The sequence below is a fragment of the Symphalangus syndactylus genome, chromosome 1, assembly GCF_028878055.3.
Source record: "Symphalangus syndactylus isolate Jambi chromosome 1, NHGRI_mSymSyn1-v2.1_pri, whole genome shotgun sequence".
Lineage (NCBI taxonomy): Eukaryota > Metazoa > Chordata > Mammalia > Primates > Hylobatidae > Symphalangus > Symphalangus syndactylus.
The window spans coordinates 55,203,914-55,220,335 of NC_072423.2; the positions used below are offsets into that span (position 1 = coordinate 55,203,914).

General features: G+C 36.5%; 1 protein-coding gene across 1 annotated transcript in view; it reads right to left on the reverse strand.

Annotated features, from left to right (window-relative positions):
- DSG3 (desmoglein 3) overlaps positions 1-16,422 on the reverse strand; it is a 30,550-nt gene that overhangs the window by 11,498 nt on the left and 2,630 nt on the right. The window contains exons 2-11 of the mRNA XM_055235388.2: positions 10,424-10,459; positions 9,778-9,909; positions 8,416-8,571; positions 7,837-7,981; positions 7,003-7,169; positions 6,061-6,189; positions 5,551-5,736; positions 2,515-2,786; positions 1,409-1,548; positions 110-334 (exon numbers count right to left, since the gene is read on the reverse strand). Coding sequence (XP_055091363.2) covers positions 110-334; positions 1,409-1,548; positions 2,515-2,786; positions 5,551-5,736; positions 6,061-6,189; positions 7,003-7,169; positions 7,837-7,981; positions 8,416-8,571; positions 9,778-9,909; positions 10,424-10,459 — 1,588 coding nt within the window. The remainder of the gene's footprint in view (positions 1-109; positions 335-1,408; positions 1,549-2,514; positions 2,787-5,550; positions 5,737-6,060; positions 6,190-7,002; positions 7,170-7,836; positions 7,982-8,415; positions 8,572-9,777; positions 9,910-10,423; positions 10,460-16,422) is intronic.

Here is a 16,422-nt window from a genome sequence, read left to right on the forward strand (position 1 = left end):
AAGAATTTTTCCAGTTACTTTTGGAAGGACCTGCTCTTAAATGATCTTCCTTATCCTTCTGGAAATATAAAGGAGCAGTTTGCATTTATAGAAGCAACTTTACTGTTACCATTGAGGGTTGTGATACTCCATACGGCAGGCAACTTTACAGGCTGATCTTCCAGTGCAAATGTATAGGGGCCAGTGTATCTATTATTCAGTGTTCTAGCAGAGACAACCACGGAAGGTGAAGAACTGCAAATTGCATCTTTTTCGAGGACAGCTGTTGGACAATTGTCATTGAAACCGGGTACTCTAACATATACCGTGCCTGTAGAAGTTTTACCCGTGTATTCTGTAAGAACAACGTTTTAGAGTTAAAGAAATGTATAGAATAAAGTTGTACAAAAAAGGAGAATCTTTTACATTTCTCTTTTCTGTAGCCAACTTAGTGTGTCTTCTCATGAAATACTATATTATCCTTAGAAGTAAAAATAGTCATCCTATTTCTGCATCTTGTAAAAAGCAAATTTAAATTTACCAAATAGGCTGATGTCTTTAATTATAATTAATTGAAAATTAATTTAATATGCTCGAACCCAAGACCAGTAAGATGATGAATTCACCGATTTCAACTGAAATCAGCACAAAAATAATAACTTTCTTAAATGTGTTGATTTCACTTGTAATCAACGTGTGAAAGGTTTTTGCTTCTAAAGCGCACATTTTTTATTCAGAATAAAAAATTGTGTATTTTTATTACTCAAAACGTTAAAGTTTATTAAAGAAAAATTTTAAATGCTGAAAATAAAAAATAATGAAATAAAAATCTCTCTGTGGGGGCATTATGAGTCATTTCTGTTGTTACCCTTACTACTTTTTTTTTTTGTTTTCCCAAATGGCAATCTTTTTGATACTTATTTTTTTTGGGGGGGGGTTATGTTTTTTATTACCTTCAACATAAATTAATTTTATACTTGGGGAAACACATACCCTCAATGAATATTATTTTAAAACATTGCAGAAGAGGAAATTGCATTGTTCAATGATAAAAGTACATGAGGTCTCCATAGGTACCTCACAAAAGCACCTCACATTCAAGCTGAGCTTCCCTGGTGGGCTTTGTCTATGAATCCTTATCTGTTCCCTCAAACCCAGGGATTTCTGTCGGTCAAAAAATTTCTGCTTCAACCACAGCAAACTATAGGGACCTAACACAGAATTCGCTGGTTCAAACTCCACTGAGAAGTTGGAACTCTTAGTTTTCTCTCCTGGATTCAGCTGCCTCAAACTTGAGGCCCGACACTCCTAAGATAATTCTCTCTCTCTAGTGGTAAAGATAATATGTTGAATAATCATAATAATCTATGCATAAAGAAACATCAATTACAATAACATTTCTCTAAAATGATTCAAATATTTTTCTTACCATCTATGGCCAGAACCTCAGCTGTGATTGTTTTGTTAACTATGAAAGTAGAATCTCGGTCCATATTTTTGACAAATTTGATTTCAGCAGTTTTTGAATCAATCATTAGGTATCCACCATCGTTACGTCCCATGACATATCTGTTTCATAATATTAAAAAAAATAGTTTTCTTTCAAATGTGGAATGTTACATATTTAATGAAAATGACTCATTTTATATTTAGTATATTCATGTTTAATATATGTTGACATTGAAATATGCTTTTATAAAAAGCAACAGAAAATTAACACAGCATGGATGAGCCATATTTCATAATTCTTCTTTTTTTTTTTTGAGATGGTGTTTTGCTCTTGTTACCCAGGCTGGAGTGCAATGGTGCCATCTCAGCTCACCACAACCTCTGCCTCCTGGGTTCAAGCGATTCTCCTGCCTCAGCCTCCCAAGTAGCTGGGATTACAGGTGTGCACCACCACCGCTAATTTTGTATTTTTAGTAGCGATGGGGTTTCTTCATGTTGGTCAGGCTGGTCTCGAACTCCCAACCTCAAGTGATCCGTCTGCCTTGGCCTCCCAAAGTGCTGGGATTACAGGTGTGAGCCACTGTGCCAGGACCATATTTCATAATTCTTAAGCATATATTAGCTTAGTTTTCCAATTCTGCTGTGCACAATAAAATAAAATAAAATACCTGTGTTCTTGCTCTGTATAATATAGCAATTATTTTGTATGGTGCCATTATATTTTAGGCATATATGTCTTTGTATGTGCTGTTTTATATGATAAAAACATGTTCTCGTGGTGCACTTCTACTCCTTTGTAAGACTCAATTGTAAGTTTCCATGAGACGTGTTCCCAATTTCTGTTGATAGGCTAAGGCATTCTTCCCTTGGTTTCCACTGTAACTTATGCTTATTGTCTTTGCTTCTAGTATAGTTAGATGATCACCTAATGATTTAGCTAAATGTTACTTTTTGAGTTACCCAGTTTCTTGTTTTTATCAATGTCATATCTCTATTCTTGGCACATAATAGTTTATGTGTTATGTTGTGATAGCTTATAGATTAAAACCTCATCAAGAAATAGGATATAAATAAAAATAGTCTTACTTGACATTTGAGGCAGCTTTGTTAGTGTCCTCATCGATGGCTTGGTATGTTCCCAGGATATAATCCACCAATTGTTTGTTACTTATGCCTTTTTGCACAGTAAATATCTTGGAAGCAGGACGAAATGCAATTCCTTCTCTTACATTTATTACTTGAATCGTGACTGGGGTTGACTGAACTCGGTATCGAGAGATTACTGATTGGTGAAATTCAGCTTTGTTTTTGACAGCAATACTAAGTTTCACGCTTTGTAGTTGTTCATAATCTAGAGCCTGGAGAAAAAATAAAATTAGAAGGCAGTTTCACAAAAATATACTCCCGCAAACCCAGTAGATGATGACAGCACACTATGCAAGATGCTGTGAAAGAATTCTTTTGTTTTTAAATAGCAAAACAGCTTCAGAAATTATTGTAATGTTGAGATAGAGAAAGCTTTAGGATTCTTAACTCATGGGACCTCAGTTTGGTACTAATAAAGGTACCTCTTTCAGACTAGCAAGACATCATCATATTCTCTTTAGGCTATGAGGTGCAGTGGAAAAAACCCCAAGTTGGCTATGGTAACATGATTTGAATCCTGGTTCTGCCGCTTAATAGCTGTGTGACTCAGGGAACAATGTCTGTTTTCTCTGATCCTCAGCTCTCCACTTCTGAAAAAAAAAGGCTTACCTCATCAGGGTGTAGTGAGGACTGAACAAATCAAGCCCCCAAATACGTTCTTATAACTGGCAGTTATGGTCATTTGCAGAATCTTCATTGGATTTACGTGCAATGGTATCTTTCCTGACTTAAAAAATTCCTAGGTGGGAAAGGCAAACTATCTTCACAATCTTGGTTGGCAAATAGGCCCCTGCAAAGCAGTGAGCGGGTGGCCCAGCAACTCTTTGTAGACTCATTTTCAGAAGGTCTTGCATGATAGCCAATTTTTTGATCCCCTTATTGAGGTGGCCCAAATCAAGGCCTGAGGAATCCCAGGATAACTTTTCTTCGTTCACTAGTAAATTTTTTTGAGTGATGAGATAAGAAAATGCTTATATTGGTTACAACTGTATATCACTAAAAATGATTCAAGTAAGAGATCTGGATTTAAGTTTTAACTTTGCAATGACTGGCTTTGTGTGCTCAAGCATTTTCCAGTGAAGTGGAGGAGAAAGATGTCTAAACAGGGAACTATAATACAAGGGGTAAGAGGCAAAAGAGATGATAGGGTCTGTGTGTGAAAGCAAAGGAATAATTCTACTTAGGAGAGCTATGAAGGGTTCTGAGAGGTATTCATCTAAGCTGAGTGTTGAAGGATGCCGGGAAATTATCCAGGCATAGGTGAAAGCAGTTGTAGGCTGAATACAGATGGCAAATCGCCTTGTGAATTTCATCTTAAAGGGCTAGCAGCTAGCAACCCTGGCTGACTGTAGGAGTCACCTGAGGAGCCTTAAGGACCCACTGCTGCCTGGGCTTCTCCAATAGTTCCTACACGCTTACTGTCAAGGATAAGTTGCAGGTGACTTGAGTTGGTAATTAGGGTCGAGGGCCAACTTCACAGCCAGTGTAGAGCCAGGGATGGTTTTAAAGAGAAGAGTAAGGGATCCAAACTATTTTTAAGAAAAATATGGTGGTGCACTGGTAAGAATGAGGAGAACAAAGTCCATGGAGACAAGAGGTAGGGATATCTATTAGGAGGGACTGCGATCGTCTAAGAGAAGAGAGGAAAAGCCAGGCCAGGGTACAGGCAGTAAGAAGGTAGAAGAGGGTCAGACTTCAGAGACAATTTCTAAGGCTCCATGCTGTGAGCAAATGTCACGATTCAGGGTAAGGCCCACATTTCTAGTTTGGGAGACTGAATGACACCAATACACAAGATAGAGAATAGGTCACTCCCAGGCATTGGTGGGAGTTTATAGCAAAACCCTTAGAAGTGGGGATGGCTGTAGCACTTGTCCTGAAGAGCACAGTAACAAAGGACTGCATGTACAGCTTTCAGCAGCCCCCTTGTTAAAGGATTATATGGTCTGTCACTCAACTGGATTTAAGGCTTAAATAAGGACGCTCCCATGGAATCCAAAATGCTGTACCAAGGGCCAGATGCGATGGCTCATGCCTGTAATCCCAGTACTTTGGGAAGCCAAGGCGGGTGGATCACTTGAGGTCAGGAGTTCGAGACTAGCCTGGTCAATATGGTGAAACCTTATTTCTACTAAAACTATAAAAATTAGCCAGGCATGGCGTCACACAATGTGGACCCAGCTACTCAGGAGGCTGAGGTGGGAGGATCACTGGGGCCTGGGAGGTGAAGGCTGCAGTGAGCCAAAATCACACCACTGCACTCTTGCCTAGATGACAGAATGAGACCTTGTCTCAAAAAAAACCAACCAAACAAAAAACACCACAACCACAACCACAACCACAACAACAAAAAACAAAAACCAACCAACCAAACAAAAAACCAAAGTGCTGTACCATGGAAGGGGCCCAGATCACATTCTCAGATAAGGAGTCTGTCATAGCCAAGCATATTAGAAGCTTTACTCAATTATTTATCCTTTATTTTGCAGATTTTGTTCATAAATTCCCATTTAGTAGGAAGAGCTGCAATTTATTTTGTATTGATGGTAGCTAATCCATTTAAAACCGATTGACAAATGGGCAAGACATGATTCCATCTATTCTTATCTCGTCCTAACTTCAATCTGATTGTTGCTAATGAGATTAAGTCAAGAAATGTGTTTTGCTTTCTTGTGCTTAAAGTATGGACACCCATAATATATTACCATGTGCTTAAAGTATACATCATCACTCCCATAGCATGTTAGTGTGTTTGTGTTTACTATAGAAAGTTCAATAGCTTGGAACGAGTTCAAGATGTTAAGAGAGGTTGTCCTCAGGTAATGTGGCTCTATGGGGATTACAAACAATTCAATCTGCTTTTATGTGTTTTCTGTAATAAAGTGCTATTAACAAATAAATACATTTTACCTGTAGAAATGATCATTTTGGTTAATAAAGAATTTTTTTTACCAGTGAAGGGAAATCAGACCTTACCTTCACCACTTTCAGGATGCCTTCATTAGTTCTAGGATCAGTTTGTATTTCAAACCAATTTCCTTCATTCCCAGAGGTAAAGAAATATACTGCAAGCCAATTATCTGTGTACTCTTCATCCAAATCTGTTACTTGAAATCGAAGTAATTCAGAACTTAAAATATTTTCTTCAATACGTGCTGAATACTGAAAAGGTGAGAAGCAGAATTAAAGACCCAATGACAGGTTTTACATGGAGGGATTATGTTTCTTCTAAATGGTAATCCTTATTTCTCAAATTATGTATTTCCTTCTTCTGATTACTGAATTCTTATATATTTTTTTAATTATATTTTTTTCCTTTTTTATTAATTTTTTTAAAAAGCATATTTCTTTAAAGATAAATGCATATTTCTTTAAAGATAAGTGCAGAAAACTTAAATAAAAGCCAACAAACAGGCAAGTCCTGAATTAGGATTTCAAAGTATTAAATATATATCTAAATGATTCTTTAAGGAGCAATAGGTGTACCTGAGAGTCTCTAAACATTGGGAAGTTATCGTTGACATCTTTCACTTTAATATTACATTCACATTGAGTTGATAGTCCTTCTCCATCTTTGTCTGCACCACTCACAACCAGACGATAGCTGCTAGCTTGCTAATTTTGGATAAGAAATAAAGAAAAATAATTAATCTCTAAGAATTATAAATGGAAACTACTTGATTCCTATGGGTAAGGAGGTAGAAATATTCAAGTTTATGTAGAAGACGTTTGTGGGGCTCTGGATGGTTGGGTGGAGGTCTTTAAGGGGCTAGGGCAGGTTTTCTGTTTTGTGAGCTCCTTATGGCAGGACTGTACTGTATCCTTAGAGCAAAAATGGGCAATCAGTAGGGTGGGAATAATAAGCTCACTTATGGAGCTTCTCTGTTAGTCTATTGGGAAAGCCATTTGTACAAAAATAATTTGGAGTCTGATAGGGTAGCCTGTGGTAATGGAGATAGAAGGTGGTGGTAGGTAATGAGGCGGATTGGGGAAGGAGATTCTTTAGTGCTCTGGAAGCAGGGATAAAATTAAAAGAAATCAGGAGAAAAAGTGTGATATAAAAGAAGGCTTTATTCCAGACAGAAATTTCTCCCTTCATCTAAGACACTTGCTTCTCTTCCATCAAATGAGGAGTTAGCTGCAGTTCAATCTTTGTCCATGTATGTCTATGTCAATGCCTTCTTTCATTGCCCCTATTTAACTTCCACTGGTATGTTCAGGGTACAATTGATTCTGCAGGTTCCCGGTACACATCTCGCCTCACCAGGATCACACTTAAAAATGCAAACAATTTCCCTAGATTAGCCAAGTTAAGTACTGAGAACCTCTTTTCTTTTTTTATTTTCGGGTAAAATGGAGTCACCTCTCTTGGTTTTCTTATAATCAAACCCTTTATTTTTGAATGTTCCCCCAAGTGCTTTGCTGTACCTCTCGGTCAAGAGAATTGGTCAAAGTACGGACTTCTCCAGTGTTTCTGCTTAGGAGGAACATGGGTGTGCCTGCTGGTTCCTGAGAGACAATTTTGAAGGCAATTTTAGAATTCAAGTGGTTTGGTTCATCTGCATCTGTGGCATTTAGTATCATCACCAGTGAGTCTAGGAATACAGGAAAATGTTTATTAAAGAATACGCAACAATTAACATTATGTTTATTTTAAATATTCCAAACAAGTTCACATTGATGCTAATTTTTAAATATCCTAAAATAATCTATACGTTCAAAAAATTGCATATCACTTGTGATACCTCTTTCTGTCTCTCTGAACCAGGTAGAACTGTGTTTCCTTCCATACAAACTCTTCAGTTCTCTCTAAGCCTTACTTTTGCTGAGATTGAGGCTATATTCTATCTCAGTTTTCTCCCTTGATAGATTGTCATAATTCTCCTCTTTCCACAAATTATCCAAGTAATGTGAATGTGTCTCTGTCCCTTCTAACCTAAAAGAGCCCAGCTGATGCATCCAGGCTACCCAAGGCGCCTGTTTAGCTCTGTGACTGCCAAATGCTTATACAAATTGTATATACAGAATAAGATACTATTGACCTGATAACCAGACTATAACCTAGAAATACAATGATAGTAAATAATAGGCTCAAATACACATTTTAGAAAGGAAGACCCAGATTTATCTTAATGAATTTTACTTTTCAAAACAACTGATTTAACTAAGAGCATAAATTAGTTTATAAGAATGACATATTGTAGTGGGACTCACATTTGAAAGTAGATAAATTGAAAGTGGTAAGTACTGTAAAAGACTTACTTGAGGCACTATTTTCTTCAATTTCACCCATGAAAATTTGTTGTGAAAATACTGGAGGATTATCATTAATATCCAAAATTTTAACTGTTAGTATAAGTGGCTTCTCTACATCTAGTCCTTGGGCGTTTAAAGCCTGACATGTAATCTAGGAACAGAGGGAAAATGTGGATTATTACTCTGCTATCTTAGTTTTCATACTATTAAAACTTGTAGAAATAAGGCCTCTGTTGGCATGTACATAACTTTTGTGAAAAGAAGAAACGTTTCCCCAAAGGGTAGACAAAGTGGAAAAAGGTGCCTGCTCTGGACAGACCAATTGGGCAAGTTGCCCCTTCCACCAGGCTAATGCTGTGTCATGGCAAACTGAAGCACTTGGCATGCTAGGTGTCAGCCCTCACTCATGCACCCTCTGCTGTGTTCCCTCAGGCGAGGCTCTGTGGAGGGACTAATATTGTTATTTGCTGGTGGACTGATTCATGTACTGAACTCTCCTCTAAATTTACCAGTAGAAAAGTGTCACTTTCTAAAGTGATAGTATACAAGGAGAAGGGTAGCCTAATGTTGAGGACCCAAACTTACCAGGAAGCTTGGAGTTTCCTCTCGGTCAACTATAGCTGTTATGTTAATATCGCCAGTGTTTTTGTCAACAACAAAGATTCCAAAAGGCGGCTGATCAATTCCCACTCCAGAGATTCGGTAGGTAATTTTCTGGGTTGCTTGGTAATCTGAAGTAATCTACAGCCCCAAATACCCAAAATGTTGAGGTGACCATCACTCAAGCCTTTCCCTCTCCACCCCTACTTCCATAGTCTAAAGTCATCTGTTCATTCGATTCACTCTTTTTGACATTGTGCCATTTACTTTTTGCCTTGGTAGATATTAGGAATATGAAATAAAGTCAAACTGTTGTTTTTGACAACCAGCCTGAACCAATGTGTGCTCATCATTTTGGTGTTAGAATATTTGCTCAGACTGTGGCCACATGATAGTGTTAAAATGTTAAAAGAAAGTCAAAGACATTTAATATTGACAAGGCTACTCCTGAAGGCTCCCTCTTTACCTGAAAACATTTAAAAACAAAAGATATTTATTTAGTTTAAATAGGGGGAAGTGGAGAGACAAAAAGGGAAAGAGATCATATGGTAGGGTTAAAATATGTTTTAAAATAATTTACTTTTTATTATTGTAATTTTAAAGCTTTTTAACATGAAAGATGTGAAATATATATAAAGTTAGAATAGTATAACAGGCTGGGCGCGGTGGCTCACGCCTGTAATCCAAGCACTTTGGGAGGCTGAGGCGGGCAGATCATGAGATCAGAAGTTCGAGATCAGCCTGGCCAATACGGTGAAACCCTGTCTCTACTAAAAATACAAAAACAATTAGCTGGGCATGGTGGCACACGCCTGTAATCCCAGCTACTCAGGAGGCTGAGGCAGGAGAATTGCTTGAACCTGGGAGGAGGAGGTTGCAGTGAGCCAAGATCATGCTGCCACTGCACTCCAGCCTAGGCGGCAGAGTGACTCCATCTCAGAAAAAGAAAGAAAAAAAAGAATAGTATAATAAGCCTGATACATCCTATCACTGAGCTTCAACAATTATCAGTACATGGCCAATCCAAATTTTGCTCCCAACCATTTCTCTAACTGTCTTATACATGCATTATTTTTCCTATTTGTTTGCTAGACTCTGTATCCAAGTAAGCCTTCTATATTAAAATTGGTCAATATGTCTCAATTCTTTTTCATAACCCTAGAAGCTACCTTCCTTTCTCTTTCTCTCATTATTATTATTATCGTACTATTTTGTTGAGGATACCAGTTCACTTGTTCTGTGGACTCCCCAGTCTTCATTTTGTTATTTGGAATTGCCGTATTATTTTAATTTACACCTTATACATTTATTCTAAAAACTTATACTGCCCCTGTCGCTATAACTTACCTTGGCAATTGGGTTTCTTTTTGAGTTATCTTCTCCTTCTCTGCAGGGTTTGGCAAATTTCACCCATTCACGTTTTTGCCTTCTTTTAGCTTGTTGCACAGCCATCTCTTCTTCTTCATATTGACCTTTAGTCTTATGTAAAAAGGGATTCCATTTGTTATGCAAATTAATGGCAATTTTTGCTTAGAATATTGATTACAGACACCTAGTTGAGGAACCCCCTGTGTTTCAAGATCTCTAAGACTGTTAGGTATCTAATTAGCTCTACCTGATACTTTGTCAAGCAAGTAATAAATGTTAAATAACTAAAATAATTACAAAGCTATATGATTTTTAATATTAGCATTTAGTCATATTTTATATTTTCTTTTCATACTCCACAGTATCTTACTGGGCCCATAGGGTTTGACCAGCTGATTTGTTTAAGGTAAGAAGAAAAGAATGCATGAAATAAATTATAATAATGACATTTATGGATGACTAGTTTTTAAATATTGTTTTCAGTTACCAGAATTTTAATTTTATATATTTTCACAATTAAATTATTGAATAATTTTAGAAATTAAATATTCATTTCTACTAAACACAATTTAATTTTTTAAACTAAACTATTATTTTAAGAACAAAAACCTTTTTCATACTTTACCTCTATTCGCAATTCTCCATGAACCAATATGACCACCTGCAGACATTTAAACAAAGTCGAATTAGATGTGAATTCTTCAAATAAGGAATTACATACAACGAATAATCCTGATTATTATGTTCCATTGTTCATATTGTGATTTGTTTCTATTTCAAAAGAAGTAAGTTTCAAGAAGCAATAATCAAAGGGTAAGTTCCTACTAGGAAAAATAATATTACTATCAATATAAACACATTCCACCAGCTTTTTAATTGACTACAGAATTTTGATGATATAAAGAAGAACCTATTGGACTTTGCAAAAACTATGCCTAATAATCAGTTGCAGCAACCACACAATTCTTACCTGGCTGCTTTATACACAGTTCCTGGAAGCTATGAAAGTCATCGCTTTGGGAAACATTGGTAAGCACCATTGTGAAATACTTCAGAAAGGGGCCACAGGGGATTATTAAAAACCATCAGCCACCCAACTGATTTGTAGGAGGGCGATCCTGTATTAGTCCTCTACAATTACAGAACATCTTCTTTAATTGTACAAGTGAAAAGAATGGAATGGAACCAGTCTGGTTTAGAGAACAAAACTTAAAAGATGAGGATATGCTATTCCAATCACAAACCCTGTTTGCAGTGAGACATGGATCTGTTCATCTCTACTCTATTACTTCAATTTAAATATTGAACTTAATCTTCAGGGTGGTCCAAAAAATTAAATGAGAGCAAAATGAAGCCATGTAGGCTAGAGCCTTCACCTTCTCAAGAGCATATGAGATGTTCATCTGTGTCATTTTTCATCTTCTGTTCTGCCTGGCATGCATTACCTCTTTCTATTCCACCCACTTAAATATTGCTCATCCTTTCAGATCCATCAAGTTCCAACAACTTCCATGAAACTGTCTTTACTGATGTCTCTTTTTCTGAGTTTGTACAACACATATTCTGTACCATGAAATTTAGCCCATGATGGTTTACCACAGTTTATTATTTCTTGTTTTATATGCATGAAAGAATTTCTGTGCTAAGCCAGGAGTGTTGTAAACTTTCCAATTCAGTGCTATTAGGTTATTTTTTTTTTCTTGTAACCCTCACAGGTGCTTAACAAGTATTTGCTAATCCACTGATTATCTGATGAATCTGGTAGAAAAATAATGGTGGAAAATAAGTCAGAAGAAGAAAAAACTAGAAGAGTGATAACAGTAGCTAATGTTTATTGTGTAGTTTCAGTATCAGCTGCTACTCCTAGAGCTTTATACTTATTGTCTCATGTAATATTTACAGCAGGCACCTGAAGGAAATTCTAGTATTATAATCCCTAGTATACGGATGAAGAATTGGAGATGTGAGGGAATGAATACTTTGCCCTAGCTAATGGCCATAATAGGATAGTGACCGCAGCAGCCTAACTCCAGAGCAGGTACCTCACTACTACTAAATTCTTTTTTTTTTTTTTTTTTTTTGAGATGGAGTTTGGCTCTTTTTGCCCTGGCTGGAGTGCAATTGTGCGATCTCGACTCACTGTAACCTTCGTCTTCTGGGTTCAAGGGATTCTCTTGCCTTAGCCTCCCGAGTAACAGGGATTACAGGCGTGGGCACACCACCACACCCGGCTAATTTTGTATCTTTACTAGAGACGGAGTTTCACCATGTTGGCTAGGCTGGTCTGGAACTCCTGACCTCAGGTGATCCACCCGCCTTGGCCTCCCAAAGTGCTGGGATTACAGGTGTGAGCCAACTACTGCTAAATTCTAACCAAAGTTGTCATAAAGAGAAAAAAAAAAAAAACTAATGGTCCAAAGAAAATTATATGACAGTCAATTTAGATTTCTATTTGGCAAAAGACTATGGTTGCCCCTGAAACAATGTAGATTTATTACATTGTTTATTTTCTAGGGTTATAATGAATAGACTAGTACAAGTCTGAACCAAATGAATAATTATGTCAGACATAAGATGTCAGGACTCTTCCCTTCTAGGCATTCCAGCTGAAACCTTGATTCCAAGAAGTGTGTGTTCAAATTTGTCATGGAAAAGAACCACTACTTGTGGTTATAACATGTCTCAAAATTATTTTCCAACATTGTTGCTCTTTTTAAAGCAATACCTTGAGTTACTTGGTAGAAAAGACCAGAGCAATGTAGTGACTGCACAATTCCTTTCTCAGAGCATAAGAACGACTCAGCTACACGTGAGAGGAGGGATGGGCCAGGCTGGCTCCTCTTTACAGGAAAACTGGAGAGTCATCCCGAAAATATGAATCATGCTTGGACTAGCCCTACAGAGAATGATTCTTCTAATACACAATAGGTACAATTTCTGTTCTCCCGGGAAGTAGGTGATAGGAAACATTTCTGAATATTGCAATGATCTTTAGATTTTTAGAGGACATCACAGCCTTACATTATTTAGAATAGTATTTTTTTAAAAAAGTTATTTTAGTTGATTAATATTTATATAATGGCTACTTGTTTTAGTTAATTTGCTAATATAATAATTTTGGATATTTTAAAAACAATTTGTATGTTTTTATTTGTAAATCTATTTTCATTGACAAAATTGTATATTATTTATCATGTACATGTTGTTTTGAGATATTTGTAAACTGTGGAATGACTAAATCAAGCTAATAAATATTTACATAGTTTTCTGACGATTTGAATGAACTAAGTTGTCTCTTTTGGTGGCCTGGATTGGAAATACCAATGTGGAGGAAACCTCCCTTATCCTGAGAATTACTGTACTTTTCTTTCTTTTTGTTTTCTGGTTATTTTGTAAATTTTAATTATATGATTTTTAAAGCATTGATATAGCCTTAATGCCTTGGTATAGATATGAATTACAAATATTATCAAAAGCAAATCTAATTATTAAATTTAAAAAATATATGAAATAAAGCAATTTGATATCCATATGCTCTATTTGTTAATAAAAATGTATATGGTTGTATCATTAAGGTTCCTATTGAATATGGTATGTACACAATAAATATAATCCGAGGATATGGGTAGCTAGATTAAACAAAAAGCAAGTACAATAGCACCTGCTCTTTACTTTGGTTTGGCCGAGATCTTGTTTGGGGTTACCTCATACTTTAATGTGGCAGGGGACAGAACATAAGACTATGGATTAGATGCAGGTAGCTCATCCCAGCCAGGCCAAGGGCCTGACTACACTTCTGATTTCTAGAATTGGGATGCTTGGGGAAATTTGTAGAATGAATGAGATAATTCAAACAAATCAGTCCAAATTTTAAACATGATTTTGTATTTATTAAATTTTTTTGGGAAAAATACCATGAAATATACACAGGTAAGTAGTATCATTCATATTAGCATCTTTCATAATATCTCACAGCTTTCTATATATATTGAAATTTAAAATCTAAAAACTCTGAAACATTGTGATAAACTTTGTATTTATCAAAGCAAATTCCTTAATTGAACAAAGTTGATATATGTCTAATTACTAGGAAATTATTTAATTGTGAAGAATTCAATTTCCAATAACTGATTTTTAGAGTAAACTCAATTAATTTAGAAAGTTAAGCCTTGTATCATGACAGAATGCTAAGAAAAATAAATATCCCTGGATATTCTTAAATGCTTATTTGAAATGCTGTGTAGGCTGCAGTCAAGTATGATAATATAAAATTGGATACTGGATTCTGAATCACTGAATTTAAATCCAACTCCCAACCATGTACTAGCATATAACTTGGGAACATTCCTTAATCTTTCAGTTTCTTCATCTGTCCAATAGGAATAATAATTAATTTTACTTACCTTATAGGTTTGTTGTGAGGATTAAATTAATAGGTGTAAAGCACATAGGTGAGCCCTAGCCCAAAGTAAGTTAGTTTTATTAAATTGACATTTAATAAAATGTTAACCAATTCTGTCACCAAACTTCAAAAGAGATATAAAAGAGCATTTTTTTTTTTTTTTGAGACGGAGTCTCACTCTGTCACAAGGCTGAAGTGCAGTGGTGCCATCTCAGCTCACTGCAACCTCTGCCTCCCGGGTTCAAGCGATTCTCCTTCCTCAGCCTCCCGAGTAGCTGGGACTACAGGTGCGCACCACCAAGCCCAGCTAATTTTTGTATTTTCGGTAGAGATGAGGCTTCACCACGTTGGCCAGGATGGTCTCAATCTCTTGACCTTGTGATCTGCCTGCCTTGGCCTCCCAAAGTGCTGGGATTACAGGCATGAGCCACTGCACCCAGCCTAAAAGAGCCGTTTCTATATGAAGTGACCTGTTATTATTCACTGTCAAGGTGCATAAGAATGTTCTCTTTCTTGACCATGAGAAAGAGAAAAGAAATAGTACTCCACTGTACAATTGTCTAGGTTGCTCCTTGAATAATGCCAGGGCACTGCTCATGCTGTAGTTTATGTGAATGCACCTCCTGGAGTTGTGCAGTGTACAACCTAGCCAGCTGCACAGCAGCTCTCCAAGAAAAAGGTGTGCGTTAGACAGATTCCATTATTCATCTTGTGATTATGGGTAGTAACCAATCGTCTGTGTAATTTTCTTATGGTGAACTACCCAAAGCAAGGCCTCACCTTAGGCTACCAGCTTGACTCTTAACTGGACAGAAAGAGCCAAAGGCTAACAGGTTTGTGAGAAACCTCATGAGCACTGAGTGTTCTAGCTCCAGATGAAAACCGGTTTCAGGTATGAAGCAAGAGGGAGTGCTAATTGGTAGAAGTAATTACATCCTTCCTGACTTCTACCCAAGTAGGCAGGGCTGGAAGAACCACTCGGCAAGGTTTTTCTGATTTTAGAATATTAACTTTTTGGGAGGTTCAGTAGGACATTTATTTTTATACATATTAGCAGTGCTGGAAACTGGGTCAATCAGGAGAAGAAGAGATACCTTAGAGATTTTTCAATTTGTTAAACATTTGGGCCATTTAGCCTAGAATTCTTTTTCTAAAGATTTTCTTTTTAGATGTTTTATAGAAAACAAAGCGGTTGAAGATAGTTGTGCTGTATTTAGAACACTTGCTAACTCAAACTTGGTATTTAAACTACTTCTCTCTTTTTTTCCTACCACCAACTACTTTAAAAAAATTGTACTCTAAACATCTTTAGATTTCAAACATCTCTGTTAATTTTTAGTGAGGAAAGTTTTACCTAATATAGTAACATAAAGGTATATAGCAAATTGTCCAAATGCTCATAGCAGTGTTGGATGACAAACTGTTTTGGATTTGGTGGACTACAAAACACAGTGGTTTCCTCTGAAGATAAATTTTTTTTCAAAAGATTAAATCTCTGAAGATAAGCATTTTCAACCATGAGTCCTTTCCTCAAAAACATTTATTTTACATTGCATAAAATGGATCAAACAAGCACAAGAAACTGATACATATTACACTTTTTTCAATAGTAGACAGTTACTCCCCATGCCTTCTCCTCCCAAATATAGCTTTTATTTTTTCTCATCAATTTAAAAATTGATACGACACCTGTTTTTGATATACTTTGTAGCTCAAGACAAATGTAGGCCCTTTCTTGACTTACTAATACTGGTATCCATGGTTATTTAAGATAGTAAGGCACAATATTAAGAAGTTATCAAGAATTACCCCATTACTAAAAATAGTACAAGTGATAAAAATTAGAGGGTTTACAAATCACTTCATCTTTCTCACAGCACTTTTTAATTGTTTTGCATGCATTGCTGCTTTATTCTCACTACGACCGTTTTCATTAGGCAGGGGGTGGGGTATGATTCTTATTTGACAGTTGAGGAAACAAAGCCTGTAGTGAGTCAGTGGCATAGCCAGAGATTTAAGTCTATGACTTTGCTATTATTTCTCACTGTTCTGGGCAACCCATGTATGGTCACTGGATGGTGGATTATTACAAAACCTTCAAACACATCTGCCAACTTTCAGACCCCACCCTGCAACAGCAAAAGATGAGCATTCCCTCTTGAGAATGCTTTAGAAAACATTGCTTTCCCCCCCATAAGCACATTATTTCAAAACTCTGGGTG